Source organism: Leuresthes tenuis, unplaced genomic scaffold (genome assembly GCF_036924035.1).
Source record: "Leuresthes tenuis unplaced genomic scaffold, fLeuTen1.0.hap1 SCAF_15, whole genome shotgun sequence".
Taxonomy (NCBI): Eukaryota; Metazoa; Chordata; class Actinopteri; order Atheriniformes; family Atherinopsidae; genus Leuresthes; species Leuresthes tenuis.
Window position 1 is genome coordinate 18322189 of NW_027325369.1, and position 14162 is coordinate 18336350.

At 43.9% G+C, this 14162-nt stretch overlaps 2 protein-coding genes across 5 annotated transcripts; both read right to left on the reverse strand.

Moving 5' to 3' along the window:
• Positions 1–905: 905 nt before the first annotated feature.
• Positions 906–7929, reverse strand: LOC140270463 (transcription factor Sp3-like). 4 transcript variants are annotated; one of them, XM_072365613.1, is made up of 9 exons: positions 7564–7929; positions 7184–7281; positions 6338–6568; positions 5651–6250; positions 3590–3847; positions 3305–3509; positions 2260–2449; positions 1893–2089; positions 906–1481 (listed from the first exon to the last, which is right to left on the reverse strand). In XM_072365613.1, exons 2-9 carry the CDS (start codon positions 7250–7252, stop codon positions 1231–1233), a joined length of 2001 nt encoding a protein of 666 aa, XP_072221714.1. In that variant the 5' UTR covers positions 7253–7281; positions 7564–7929; the 3' UTR covers positions 906–1230. The 4 variants fall into 4 exon arrangements, with proteins under 4 accessions (XP_072221714.1, XP_072221716.1, XP_072221715.1 ...); XM_072365615.1 differs by lacking the exon at positions 7184–7281 and having other exon boundaries at positions 7564–7928; XM_072365614.1 differs by lacking the exon at positions 7564–7929 and having other exon boundaries at positions 3590–3802; positions 7184–7557.
• Positions 7930–9000: 1071 nt separating this feature from the next.
• LOC140269957 (obg-like ATPase 1) lies at positions 9001–13458 on the reverse strand. The gene is made up of 11 exons (XM_072364995.1): positions 13377–13458; positions 12961–13058; positions 12729–12872; positions 12493–12620; positions 12167–12342; positions 12010–12090; positions 11595–11692; positions 11342–11482; positions 10645–10741; positions 10229–10351; positions 9001–10104 (listed from the first exon to the last, which is right to left on the reverse strand). The coding sequence occupies exons 2-11, from the start codon at positions 13056–13058 to the stop codon at positions 10003–10005; spliced, it is 1188 nt and encodes a 395-aa protein (XP_072221096.1). The 5' UTR covers positions 13377–13458; the 3' UTR covers positions 9001–10002.
• Between the last annotated feature and the right edge of the window lie 704 nt (positions 13459–14162).

The window sequence follows — 14162 nt, forward strand, 5'->3', positions numbered from 1 at the left end:
AAACAACGGGTGTTTCGTTTTCAGTTTTTTTTTTCTCAAATAAGTGAACAAGCACAGCAGGACGGCGTGCTCGTGAGGACAGATGGGACGTTCTGCTCAGACTGACCAGATGCTGGAAGAAGTTGCTCTTTCTCAGAGCGGCTTGCATCCGTTTCCAAACCCCACCCCTTCCACCCAGTTGAGGCGGAAACTTCGGTTAACTTGTGGCACTGTCGTCCTACTCCGACCACCTGACCTGACCTGACCTGACCTGCGCTCTGCTTGTAGCAGCAAGGTATCACAGCCCTGTTGGCTGATGTCTGGTAAAAGTTACTTCTGCACCCTCGGTGCGAGGTCACCGTTTGCAGTCAGCTGCCTTTAACATAAAGACTGTAAACGGGCAACACAGAGTAACAACCGCGACTCTAAGGCGGTACCAGGCTATTTCATGGCTGGGAACAGTTACTTCCTGGAGTCTGCCGCTTGCCAAGATCCAACATGTAAGCTGATTAACTTTTGAGGTCTTGGTAGATCTTGTTCATTGCAGACAAAAAAAAAAAAATCAGACCGGTTTTCAGTCTTTGTGTCAAAGCGGAAACAACAAAAAACAAACGAACAAAAAAAAAAAAAAAAAAAACGACTGCTGGTCAACTGAAACGTTGAACTATTCCTTTAAAAGCAAACGCATCTGTCCTCGGCGGCGGCGGCGCGACAGTTCACTGCGAGCGTTTGCGCTGCTTCAAACAGAGCGCTTGGTTTCGTCAGAACTCTCCCGCGACAAAAAAAAATCCCAGAGAGGTTCTCTGCTTCCTCCTCTTCACAAACACATTTACCTCCGTTAGTTACATCATCCGCAAAAGCTTAAAAAACACATGCACCTCCAGCATTTTATACAAGAGTATAATACAAAATAAGGCATTTCATCGTGTTGAGTATTCATGTCGTGTTTTGAGTGTTAATTGGTGAGGGGGGGGGGGGTTGTGTGTGTTTACATGTGTATGTAGCAACCACATTTTGTTATTTCTTTTGCCCCCCCTACTATAAAAAGACTGCAAAAACAAACATAAAGTCAAGATAACTCTCACTTAAAATATATATATTTGTCATATATATTTACGTATATATTCATATGTAAAAAAAAAAACAAACAAAAAAAAACATTAAGAAGGTAAAAGGGGGAGAGAAAAGCCCAAGAGGTCCCTGTGACTGGCCAGTTCTCAGAAAAGCCACCTCACCCCTGTCACCCCCACCTCATTCCATGACCTCACCGGGCGCCACGGTGACCAGCTGCAGAGGGATCTCCTGATTGGCTACAAGGTCGTGGGCGGTGGTCTGGAGGATGAGTGTGGTGCCGTCCGTGGTGATGACCGTGTCGGTGGTGGGCGGAGACGTGGAGGAGGGAACCCCACCTTTTTTGTTCTGGTGAGTCTTTATGTGCTTGGCCAGGTGGTCGCTGCGCATGAACCTCTTGGAGCACTCCGAGCACACAAACTTCTTCTCTCCTGCCAGGACGAACACAGATCAGACAGGGTGGCTCAGGAAAAGGGCCCATTTTACATCCGAGTGGGTGCGTACGCTGGCGGAAACTAACAATGAGCCGCGCTGCCCGTTTCGAATGACCCAGATACAGGGAGGTCATTCTGTTACACCAATTAAGAAAGCCTGGAAAACTTCTAAAGTCTGTTCACCGTGTACTGAGAGCCCAAACATCCTACATGTAACATGAATGTTTTGGTCCTTAAAGTGGCTTTTACATTAGAAATATTCATACAATTGACTTATTTTTCCAATAGTGTTGCTCAATATGTAGTTTTAGTTTGTTTAAAGAGGATTTAAAGAATGCACACAATCCTCTGTGCTGGTAACAGGTTTATCTAAATAAACGCGTTTTATTCCATAGAGAGTGGTTTTACCTGTGTGTGTCCTCCTGTGTCTCTGCAGCTCGTCGCTCCTGGTGAATCTCTTCCCACAGTACATCCAGTTGCAGACGAAGGGTCTCTCTCCGCTGTGCCAGCGCAGGTGAGCTCGCAGATGAGACGTCTTCCCGTAGACTTTCCCGCAGCCGGCGATATGGCAGATGTGCTGCTTCTTCTTCCCCATCCCTGAACCTCTGCAAGTGAAAATGGGGAGAGAAAAAAAATGTAGGGTGAGCGTGGATATCATTGGGGATCGGTACAGATTTTACGACATCTTTCCTGTAGAACTGTTGTTCCATTGGACAAAGATGAGCTAAAAAGCTACACATCTGAATCTGTAGTGTGTGTGTTTTCAGGGGCCCACCTTCCCCCGGACTCTTTGCAGTTGGGGCAGGTGCAGGCTACTCTGCGGAGCCTCTTGCCCTCCCCGCTCGGCGTCTCCATGTCCTCATCTCCCATCTGAACACGCAGGTTGTTCAGGTCGCTGGGGTTCAGCGTGGAGTCTCCACTCAGCTGCCACTCCTCTGAGTCTGGTTCCTCTTTTATCTGAATACCTAAAACAGTAGAGAAGTGGGTGAACAAGGGGAAGATTTAGAATGTCTATAAGTGAGGAGTTAAAGGGGAACTCCGGTATTTTTAAACCTAGACCTTATTTCTGGCATGAAATACGTTTATCTACTCACCGGGAACAGTTTGGCGAAAGTCGGCGTCCTTCGGAAGCTATTTAGATAACCCGTGATCCATATAAGCACATAGCTACTGCTATGTGGCTACTTGCAGCTAAAGGAGAGCTAACAGAGGGAATTCCACACACACCTCTACTGGGACCACTTCCTCCACACACATGGCTGCAGCACAGCTCATTCACTCCGGAAAGAACGTCCATCTTACTCAAAGTCGTCGTTCACGTTGTCAAAATTTGATAAATATTCTGCCATGTTGCACAAAACTAGCAATAGCAAACTCCGTGTGAAGTTAGCCGACTCACAGAGAAAGGAGTAAATAATGGGTGTGTGGATGAAGTGGTCCCAGTAGAGTGCCTGTGTAGAAATCCCTCCGTTAGCTCTCCTATAGCCGCAAGTAGCTACATAACAGCACCTATGTGCTAACAGAGCTATAGTACACGTTCGTTCATTCATACATACATTCGTCTTAAAGTATTGAAATAAAGACAGATAATGCCTTATTTAGAGGCTACATCGTTTTTGCCCCGTTCACTCCGTTATATGGATCGCTAGTTATCTAAATAGCTTCCAAAGGATTCCATAGACCTGCTCGATCTAAACTGTTCTTGGTGAGTGGATAAATGTATTTCATGCCAGAAATAAGGTCTAGTTTTAAAAATACCAGAGTTCCCCTTTAATGTAAAAAAAATAAATAAAAAGGAAGAGTTATGTCTGTGATCGTACCAGCTGGACTGGATGCATCCTCTCCCTGTGAGTAGTGAACTCCAGATTGTGTTACAGAGTTAACTGTGACAGTCTGGAGGTTGGGTAGGCTGACCTGACCCGTCTGGCCCAGGGGAAGTGTCTGGACCGGGGCTAGGGTCAACTGCTGGGCCTGGCCCTGTCCCTGGGGCAACTGGAGGCCCTGAAGTGACTGGACACCCTGAACCTGAAAAGGAAAAGGGGATCTCCGTGATATTTCGCCGCACAATTTCATAAGCGATTTGCCGGTCAGAAACACGACACTACCTGGAAGGTCTGCCACTGGATCTGTCCAGTAGCAGTGACAGTTTGGGCCTGGATGAGGAAGGTCCCTGGGTTGACCAGCTGCACGCTCTGAAGAGTCTGGCCTGCCGCTCCAGTCATGTCCTGGCCCTGAGCCACCTGGGCTACCTGGGCCTGACCGTCCCCAGACAGATGCAGGATGGGCTGAGAGATAGTGGTGGCGTTGGAGGAGGATACCTGCACAGCAGGGGACAGCACAGCAGACCTATTAAAAAACAAAGGCTACGAAAGCGGCACTCGTGTCAGACTTCTCGAGGTCGATAGCGAGGCTTGAAGCACACGATGTAACTGCATACAGAATTTTAGAGACACACGTTAATAAAGGGAGAATATAATCATTTATTCAGTCCCCGCGGGAAGAAAAATAACCAAGTTAAAGCAGCAGGAGGGCAGGAAACAGCACCTGTATTTTGGTTGAACATTTATAGTGTGTAAAGTTACCACAGATCACTGTTGGCTGTACCAGTTTCCTTCCAGGAAGATAAATAAATCCCACCTTAATTCAGCTTTTCATCAGGCTGTGAAATCCGACATTTTATATAACAGATAGTGGCTTATTGTTAAGTTCATCACTACAGAAAATAACGAGGATCTGCTGCTCGGGTCGGGAGTGCTTTTTCCTCCCGATTGTTATTAGTGATACAACCCAACCTCTGTCTGTCACACTGTTTGCCTCACACACACACACACACACACACAAGTCTTCTCTGTTTCGACACTTAAAAGATCTCCAAACGAAGAACACATTGAGCTTGTAGACGGCTCACTCCATAACAGGCTCTGTCTGCTTTGATAGTTACATCTAAACTCTGAGAAATTTAAGTATGTCTGCAGACAAACATGTATACATAGGATTAGTGGGTAACTAATTGAATTATTGATAGATAACTAATGCAACAACATTTTGGTTGCAAGCTTAAACCTCCATTATAACATAAGCCAGCATCAGACTGGGGAGTTTGGGTCTGCATGTGGATCTGGAAACAGTTTGGCCCGTGAATGACGTCAATAAGAGGACCTGATACTGATTATGGATCGAACTGGTCCCAACTCGTCTTGCGTGTTTGGTAAACAGCAGTGTGGGTGACTCAAAAAGCTCGAGTGAAAGCTTATGAAATCTGACGCAAGTGTTAAAATTACAGTGAAATTACAAGATCCAAGAGGAAAAAAAAGACAATATCGTTCAAAACTATATCTATATTAGTATCTAATGTCTTTACTAAATGAATAGGTGTTTTTTTTTTTACTACCTTCTTTCTAACTTTTAATATCCATATGGCAGAGGGTCCTTCAAAACAGGACGAAAAACACACGAATGCCATAAAAGGGGTGCAGAAGAAGAGTTCGGTTCAGGGGGCAACAAAGAAGAATGAAGAGGAGGAAATAGTTGTTGAGGGTACAGGTTTTAGAAGTGGTGGTTCGTAGTTTCAAACACGCAATGCCAAACCAGGCAACTGTGCAAGACTCGACCCCATTAAACGAGCAGAAGTATGAGGCATGAAAGCGACGTCTGGGAGAGGGAAGCCAGAAGAACCAGAACAAACACTGGGGTGGCTTTTTGAAGACAGAAAACCACAGATAAAGAATAAAAGTTTCTGAGGCGAGCTGAGTTTGCTCGCCTCCCATCTCTAGGTGCTTTGGCCCTCCGATATAGATTGTAATTTAATGCTAGACTGCATCTGAGATGGATCCCTTCTAGATGACTGTGGGGATGACAGTCGTTATTGCTTCGAGTGGAATCTTTAGATATTTAAATCACAGAGTTCACCCATCAAATCAGTGCCAATAAAGTAATACCAAACACGACACACAATCAGTTATGGCTTTATCGTGGACCGCATTAATTATTTTTCCCTCCTAACCCATTTGATTTTCAAGAATGTAGTTGTCTGAACAGATTAAAGCAATCAATATGAAGAAAGAAAAATGTTTTAAGATTTCATATAACTTATATAACTGATCAGACTTTCAGGGAAGAAACAGGCATGACACACATACACAGTGTGGAAATACTTATTTGCTGACCTGGATTTGCTGCAGGTGGTTGTGGGAGTTGTAGTTCTCTGAGGAGGGATCAGACACACCCGCAGACACAGCGGTGGCCTGAGTAAGAACCCCGGTGCCATCTATAGTCTCAGGAAGCTGAGAGGGGTTGGCGGAAGAAGTGGTGGTGGGCACATAGAGCTCCTGGTTGGTGTTAGGGTCGTTCACCGTCAGCAGCGGCTGTTTGGAGACGCCGTCTTGGCCCTGACTCTCCAGCGCCTGGCTGCTCATGATTAGCTGGCCCTCAGGCGTTACCCCCGTTGCGATGGGGACTGTCTGAGCTCCAGTCAGCCCAAGCGACTCCAGATCCACGCTATTAATAGGGACAAATGTTATGTTGCCGGGGAGCCCTACAGGTACGGTGCCTGTGTACGCTGAGCCTCCAGCCAACGAGACTCCTTGGATTGATTGAACTTGACCGGCCTGCGTTAGCAGGTCTGTGGTCGCTGTTGTGGCGCAGCTGATTCCAATGCTGCCGTGGCTGCCATCTTGAAGGAGCTGAATCTGCCCCGAACCGTCATCCAATCCCTGTGTTGAGAATCCTGCAAGTGTCCCATCTGCATTTTGAATTTGCGGGATGACCTGGAAGACAGGTTGGCGGTTGAGAGAAAGATCATTACCTGAGCGGAGTTCAAATGGTGTTTTAAATGTGTTTCTGTCTCTTTTTACCTGATACTGAATGCTTGACACTCCATTGGCTGCAGCCTCACTACCAGATGCTGTAACATAAATGGGCTGGCTGGGAAGATTCCCAATTGGAAGCACGTACTGCCCGTTGGACGTGACAATCCCCGAGTTTGGAATGTGGACGACACCTTGGTCTTCCTTCCCAGCTGAGACTGGAGTTAACACTTCCCATCGGTCCGAACCCGTCAGCTGAATGGCTGACATATCTGTTGTCTGTGAGTACAATCAACACTCAGATTAACGAAGACAGACCAGCTTCTGCGAGGTGGTAGTCACTTATCTCAGCTTCAGATTACATCAAAGGAGAAGGGAACAAGCCTGGCTATTGTCTGTAAATCAGTTATGATTTGGGAGACTGCGCTGGTACATCAAAGACAAGAGTACAGCGGGGGGATCATGCAGATTTTTTGCTCTGATGCAAAGAACGGACAGTCACGAGACAGAAGCAGCCACCAACACACAGAGTGAAGGGAACAGGCTCAGAAATGGTCGCGAGCAGAGAGTGGGGGATGGGTGGCCGTTACAACACAATTGAACGCTACTGTTATGATTATGGACGACACTCCTGCAACATTATCACATCCCTGCATCCTCCGAGCCCAAGGTAGACCGGCTATCTTCCAGCGAGCCGACCCAAGTGACTGACTTCAGTGTCCTACCCACTATGGGCGGGTTTTACAGGGGTAAAGTGGGTGGCCGTTATTGAGGGGAACACAGGAAGTGTACGGCTTTCACCCCATGCCATCAAAATTTTAAAACGTGTGAACTTTATGCTCTCAAAAACACATCCAGAAATCGATAGCGAGCGAGCTAAAAAATGTGGGATACCTGTGTTTCAGCTGCGCCACCGGCTTGCAGAAACTCGCTTTGACTGCTGTCCACGTCCGCGGACGCCATTTCTCCTTGTTTCAGAGGCTGCTCTGGCGCTAGCAGGGAGACAGGGGGAAACTCAGCAAAACTCTGTAATCTTCAACTCCTGCCTGCCAGAAAAGCCCGCAAAGCATCCCCACTCTCCAGTCCAAAAGGAGCTCACTGCGAAATTCAACTTTGCAGCGGAAAATGTGGGGCGATTTCAGCCCAGACCGACTGTTTACTTTGTCAACTCCGAGGCTAACCAGCTAGCCCAGTTAGCTAACCATATCTAGCTAGTTAGCAGTGCTAACGATAAAAAGACGCAGCTCGCTCCGCTGCAGGTTTCTCAAACTCACCGATTAGTTGCAGCTTCGTTGCGCTAAACGTTTACGTACCAGTCATAGCGTGATTGGTAGTAACCGGGAGGATTACCAGATCAACTAAACTCCGAACATGATTATTTTATCAAAGGCGGGCTAGTGTTGATCGGTGAATTCGGGTCGATTTTTTTCTATTTTGATTGACGGTGCGGGAAACACAAAAAGGTGGGACTAACAAGCTTGACCGTCGAATTTGCATCACATTACAGGACATCCCGCCCTTCTTGTCTAAGACTATTGGCTGAGTTCGGGCTCTCGCGAGATGTTATTGGCCAACGGAGGTGCCAGTCGCCTTTTTGTAGAACGTGTGTTTCCTGTTTGTTGAACGATTCCGGAGAAGGAATGCAGTTGTCGAAATCCCACCAGAAATATTTGGAAAACAACAGTAGGCGCATCGAAATCTTTTGCCTTTCTGTTACAACCATCGTTCACAAAAATAAAGTTACATTTTCTACGTCTTCAATGTTGTTTCAGCTCAGTGCATTTTGCTCAGCCCTCAGGGCCGCAGTAGACAGGCGATGAGAATTAGTCTTTCAATTTTGAAACCAATGTTCGGAGTAATTCGTCAGTTGGCCTCCCTTACCACAAGCCGTTTGAAAATATGTATTACACACCCAGACTTGGAGTTAACTGTTAATTTAATTAATTAAAGCCAATGAGACCATTTAATTATCAGCTTCATCCTGTAACCTCTGAATGAGTTCATTTTGGGTTTTATTTTTTTTTTTAATTTTTCTGCCTTTATAGTTTGCTGTATATTATTAGAATTGGCCTAATGCTGTCAGAATATGCAAGTCTTACATGAAAACTGACCAAAAAAAGCGTGTAAAAGTCAGTCTAATTTCAAGGTCAGCTTACTATAAACAAGTATATTTAGTAGGCAGAAAAAAACTGCTGGCAGCTGGAAATGGTTTTAAAAAGTTCACATATTTGCTTGCTAAAACAATGTACTATATATAGCTGGGTTTGGAATATCTTACAGAAACATTCATTTGTTGAATTAAGTTTTTAGAAAACAAACTGCTAAATTTGTATTTCCATAGAGCTGAATGCCTTGCAGCACCCAGTTAAAACTGTGAAATGGTCCATGTGGTGGCTGTTCTGGGGCTTTTGATCACAATCAGTTTTCCACAACAGATTCAATTTCTCAGATTGCAGAAAGTTAGAGACACTTAGGTTCTGCCTTTTACAGTTAAATTATCCTTTTCTTCAAATAAGCTGAAAACAAACTCTGACTCTCCAAAGTTTAAACTTTAAATTCCGTGCACCATCATCATCATCAACTCATCACCTCTACAGATGGATTATAATTAAGCTCTTAAAATGTAGAATCACCGTAGAAGCACATCCCACAGTTACAGATCCTTGCCCGTTACCCTTTGACAGAATTTTGGAAAAATAAAACCAACGACAGACTTTTCTCCTTTTATTGACACGTGCTTATTGATGTGGATGACATTCGTCACCGATTTGTTCCGTTCAGTTAAAAGATTTCTCATTTCAGTCCACAGTGTGCCATCAGACGATGGAGCGTAAATAATGGATGCCGTGAGGAGGTGAAACTGTGTGTACAAGGTGTACAGTCCAGATGATCCACAATCGTAATGCAGGGTGAAACTTTCAATGTGTGGTCTTCCTTTCCTTTTTTTTTTTTTCTTTTAACCAACCCAAACAAAGTCAATAAAAGCAGCTTATATAACATGAATTCAGTTCAGGGGCTTGATCAGGCACCATCAGCGAGGCCTGCCTTGCTCTTTTATAAAACAACAATATCTCTAGCTCATAGTGCAGCACAGCTCTGCCCTCAGCAAAGCACAGAGTGATGGCTTTCATTCTTTTCTTTAAGGAGGCAAGTTAGTGAGAAGCTTTTGGGAAACCTCAGGCCATGTAATCACAACTTTGCTGTAAATACCGAGAAGAATATTAAAGGGAGAGTATCTGAAAATAATTCACATTCAGCAGATTATTATTTAATACTGATCTCTGCACTTTTATGATAAAAAAAAAATGAGGAAAAAAATGAATATAGCACAAAACAAGTAGTCCAATGGGATCAGAGAGCTTGTCATGTCACTAATACTTAACTAAAGCAAAAGTAAGAGGAAACGCACTAAAAGCAGCATCATGACTAAAGAAAATGCATGTCTGCATCCTGCTGCAGTTTCTTATACATTTTTCACCTCAGTTACATCTATTTTCCCATGACACCATAAATAATGAAGCACAATTTGTTCAAATAATGGACTGGCTTAAAAAGCTGAATGCGTCATTTCACTGTGAGAACTGTTGCCGCTCAAACCAAAAGGTCAGTCTCAAAATTCAAAAGAAAGAATGAAAACCAGCAGCCGGTGCAGCTCTACGAGGCCTCACTGAACTGTAATCTGAGTTGCTCCCCTGTTTACTGTGTGGTCCCAATTATTTCTTTTTGGGTGCGTTGGGGGTATTGAATTTGAAAAAAATAATGTCGCCGTCCTCCACGACGTAGTTCCTGCCCTGCTGTCTGTACTTCCCAGCAGCCTGACAGAGAGAGAGGGTGAAATCAAGAAACACAAATGGGATTCAGTGTTTTTCAGAATCTCCACAGTTATGCACAGAAAATCAGCTGCACACCAACATTATTAATCTCAACAGAAACACACACCTTGGCTGCACTTTCACTGCCCTCCTCCTTGAAGTCACTGAATTTCATCACCTCAGCCATGATAAAGCCCTTCTCGAAGTCAGTGTGGATCTTTCCTGCAGCTTGGGGAGCCTTGGACCCTTTCTGTTGGCGCCACATAAATAAAACACGCACCCATCAACATATTGGAACTTTTAAGAATATAATCGAGTAGTAAAGATACTGCATGTACTCCATGTAGCACTGTGATATGATACCAATGTGTCGAACACCATTTAAATCCGGAGCTCTACAGAAATAGCAGCATTATTCGGTTTTACAGAGATGTGGAAGATGGCTCCAAAAACAAAGCCTTAAAACACCAAAACCTAACCGTGAAATATTTTCTGAAAGTGGACAATACTTCAAGGCAAATCTGTGCACATTAAAGCACTCACTCTGATGGTCCACGCTCGCACCTCGTCTGGTCCCGCAGTGAAGAAGTATTCCAGCTGTAGTGCTGCGTAGCCGGTCTTTATTATTTTGGTCAGAACACTAGAAACGCACAGAAAACAAACTGGATTCATTTCCCACGATGGAGCAGCTCAAGAAAAAGAAAAATAAAGCACCTCAAATCCTAACAAACGCACTGCAGATATTAACCATAATAATCAACAGTTTGGGCCTGAGCTTTGTTTAATTATTCATTATAAGCTGATTGTAGCTTCCCACACTGCAGCCACTTTGGCTCATCATAGCAGAGACAACACATGTGCAACAATTCTAATGTAATTCCAACATTAGGGAGCACCTCAGTATATTGTGTATATTCATCCATCAACAAGTAATCCAAGTAAACTGTTCACTGCTCTTTAATCGGGAGAAACTAATGTACCTGGTTCTAGAGTAAATAGTCTGATTGCAGTCATGAATAAAAAATGATCGGCTTTGGCTCTGGCTGCTTCAATTGTTTTTGAAAATGGGATATCTTTGCATTTAGGACCGTTAACTGAAGCATCCCTGGGCTCTGACTAATTGTGAAGCACATTTTTCACCAGCTGGTTGGATTTAATATCAAATCGTAACGACTGGGATACGATACACTGACCAGAATCCGATCGAATAGATTCTGTGTGATATATATGTTTGTCTGACCTCTGTGTCTTCTGTTCCTCGCAGTATTTATTCCTCTCCTCCTCATCCATGTCTAACAGTTTAGACTCCACAGCTCCACTCACGGGAATGACCAGAGCGCCAGGATCATGAACATCTACCCACTCTTTGATCTTTGCCAACCTGGGAAAAAAAAAACAGGCAGCAAGGACAGTTATCGAGACTGAAAAAAGCAGAATAAATAACGGAATGACTGTGCAGAAACACAGGATAAGAGTAGATAAGGGAAACGTACCACTTGTTCTTTTTTCTGATGTAATCTTTCTCTGAGAGATTAACCAGGTAGATCATAGGCTTCGATGTCAGAAACAGGTATTTGTTCAGTACCTCGATCTGCAGAGAGAATTTAAAGAGGAGAAGGTTTATTTCTGAAAACACCATTTTCAAATATTCACCAGGTACGCATGTAATCCGATGAGAAGAGCTCTACCAAACAAAACAAGTGTCTTGTTCTACTAATTCAGTTAACATTACAGAACGAAACATGAGGATGCAATCACCGCTTATCAAAACCAACTATGAAACCCAGTTATTCTAATACGTAGAGTCCATAACTAGGACCAGCAGCGGAGTACTTCACAATACAATATCACAACATATCCCAACACAAGATTACACACAAACCCAAGTCAGTCCATATGTGGTTTTACCTCCTTGTCGTTCCAGTCATGGTAAAATCTGATGTGTTTCTTCTCTTCCACCACCCAGCTCTTCACCTTCAACATGATATCCTGAAGCAACAAGAAGCACGTTAGCTGGTGCACACAGATGTGTAAATGTGAAACAGGACAAACGCACTTCACTTACATATTCAGGTTTGAGTTTTTTGTCTCCTCCTCTGACGGCGGTTTTCTCCAGTTTGTCGATGACCGGAGCGATCATTTCCTCGTCCTTTAGCCGCAGCTCCTCGTGAATGATCTCGATATCTCGCACTGGGTCGACGTTGCCCTCCACGTGGATAATATCCTCATCGTCGAATGCACCTTGAGAGCACACAAAGCAGAGCAGCAAACTGTTACACAAATAAAACAAAACTGGAGAAGCAGAAATCGGGCAGTGGCCCTTAGTTCAACCTCCCATCAACTGTGCACTTTCTTCAGCAGCTGCAGAAGGCAACAATGGTGGCTACTTACGAGTCATATGGAAGATACCATCACAGGCACTGATGTGGGAGAGGAAGGCATTCCCAAGTCCCTGCCCTGAGTGAGCTCCCTTCACTAGACCAGCAATGTCCACAACATTTAGGAAAGCTGGAACCTTACTGAGGAAACATAAAGGCCAGACAAGAAGGATCAAAAGTCAGGCTTAAGTCCATGGGTGCTGGGTAAGAAAACACCAGCTTTTCATGAGAAGCTGTCAAAACACACACCTGGCTGGCTTATGGTACTCGCAGAGGAAATCAAAGCGCTCATCAGGAACAGGCACCCGACTCTCATTTGGATCGATTGTGCAGAACGGGAAGTTTTCTGCAGCTGCTTGGCTTTTGGTCAGCACATTGAAGAAGGTAGATTTCCTGCAATGGAAGAGTAAATAATGGTGATGCAAAAATCAAGCAGAGTTGTTACACACCATTATTTGTAAATATCCACATGACTTTTTACCCAACATTAGGCAATCCCACTATTCCAATTTTCAGAGATGTTCCAAATCGTCCAATTAAAGGAGGCGGTTTGGGGGCATCTGTTTTTTTTGGTGGCATCTGGTGGAGATAAAAGCGAGCTGGTTACACAATAGCACCCATGTCTACTCATTCCAAACATTTAGTCGGGATATTTATTAAGTTATGGCTCCATTCCACTGAGTTAGCTCTACTGGAAACGTGTTTCCAAACGTGGGGCAGATCCAGTCATATGCTCATTCAAATACAGCATGCTAGCGTTAGCGAGTGGCTAACTGGAACCACCCCATGCCATCTGACAGTGAGAATATCTTACGGAACAAATAGTCATATATGCGTCTTCCTCTAATCATACACAACAAACAAGCTATTAAGCTAAGAACATAGTTAATTTGCTACCTTTATGTCTCTTCTTAGCCTATGAGCTACGTGGTATTCACTCCTGTTGTATCTGCTCACACCGGGCGCTCCAGTGGAAAGGCAAGTTGGAAAGCAAAGCGGAAGTGTTTGGACGCAAAACTGTCTCTGATTGGTCAAATGAGAGAACTCGAATGACACGTTAGAGACGCACTAACCAAAACACTCAAGACAGTATATGTACTGTTTTAATGAAAAGTATGTTAAAAATAAATCTTTTCTCCATTTGAGCAGATACCGAGACGGATTCGGCTGATAGTGTTCGTTTACTTTGTGGTCAGTCTTTCCACAACTCATCACCAGAGGTCGCCAATTTACAAACTGTGCTGGAAATAAACGAAAGAAAAAGTAATGTGCGACGCAGCCATCACGTAGAGGTGCTTTAATATGGCTGTTAGCACGCAGGAGACGGTAGATATGACACTGAAGCGATAGCTCATTTCTAAATATGCAAAAACAGTGTACGTATCTGTAGGTTCGACCTGGTAATATTCTCCATGGTTAAGTCTAGTTTTGTTTGGGTTTCACATGTATACTACTTTGCACTTTTCCGCTACCGAATTTTTGGGTTTTGTGCAAAAAACATTTGAAACGATCAGTGTCTTAAACAAAATTCGATAATTATTTTGAAGTTGTCAAAAATAATCCAAAATTTTTCTTAGTTATATTATTGCAAAAGTCACTTAATTTCAAGAACGTATATTGAAGTTATAACTATGTTCATCTGCTTGCTACATATGAACGTCATTAAATCTCAAACCCCAAAGT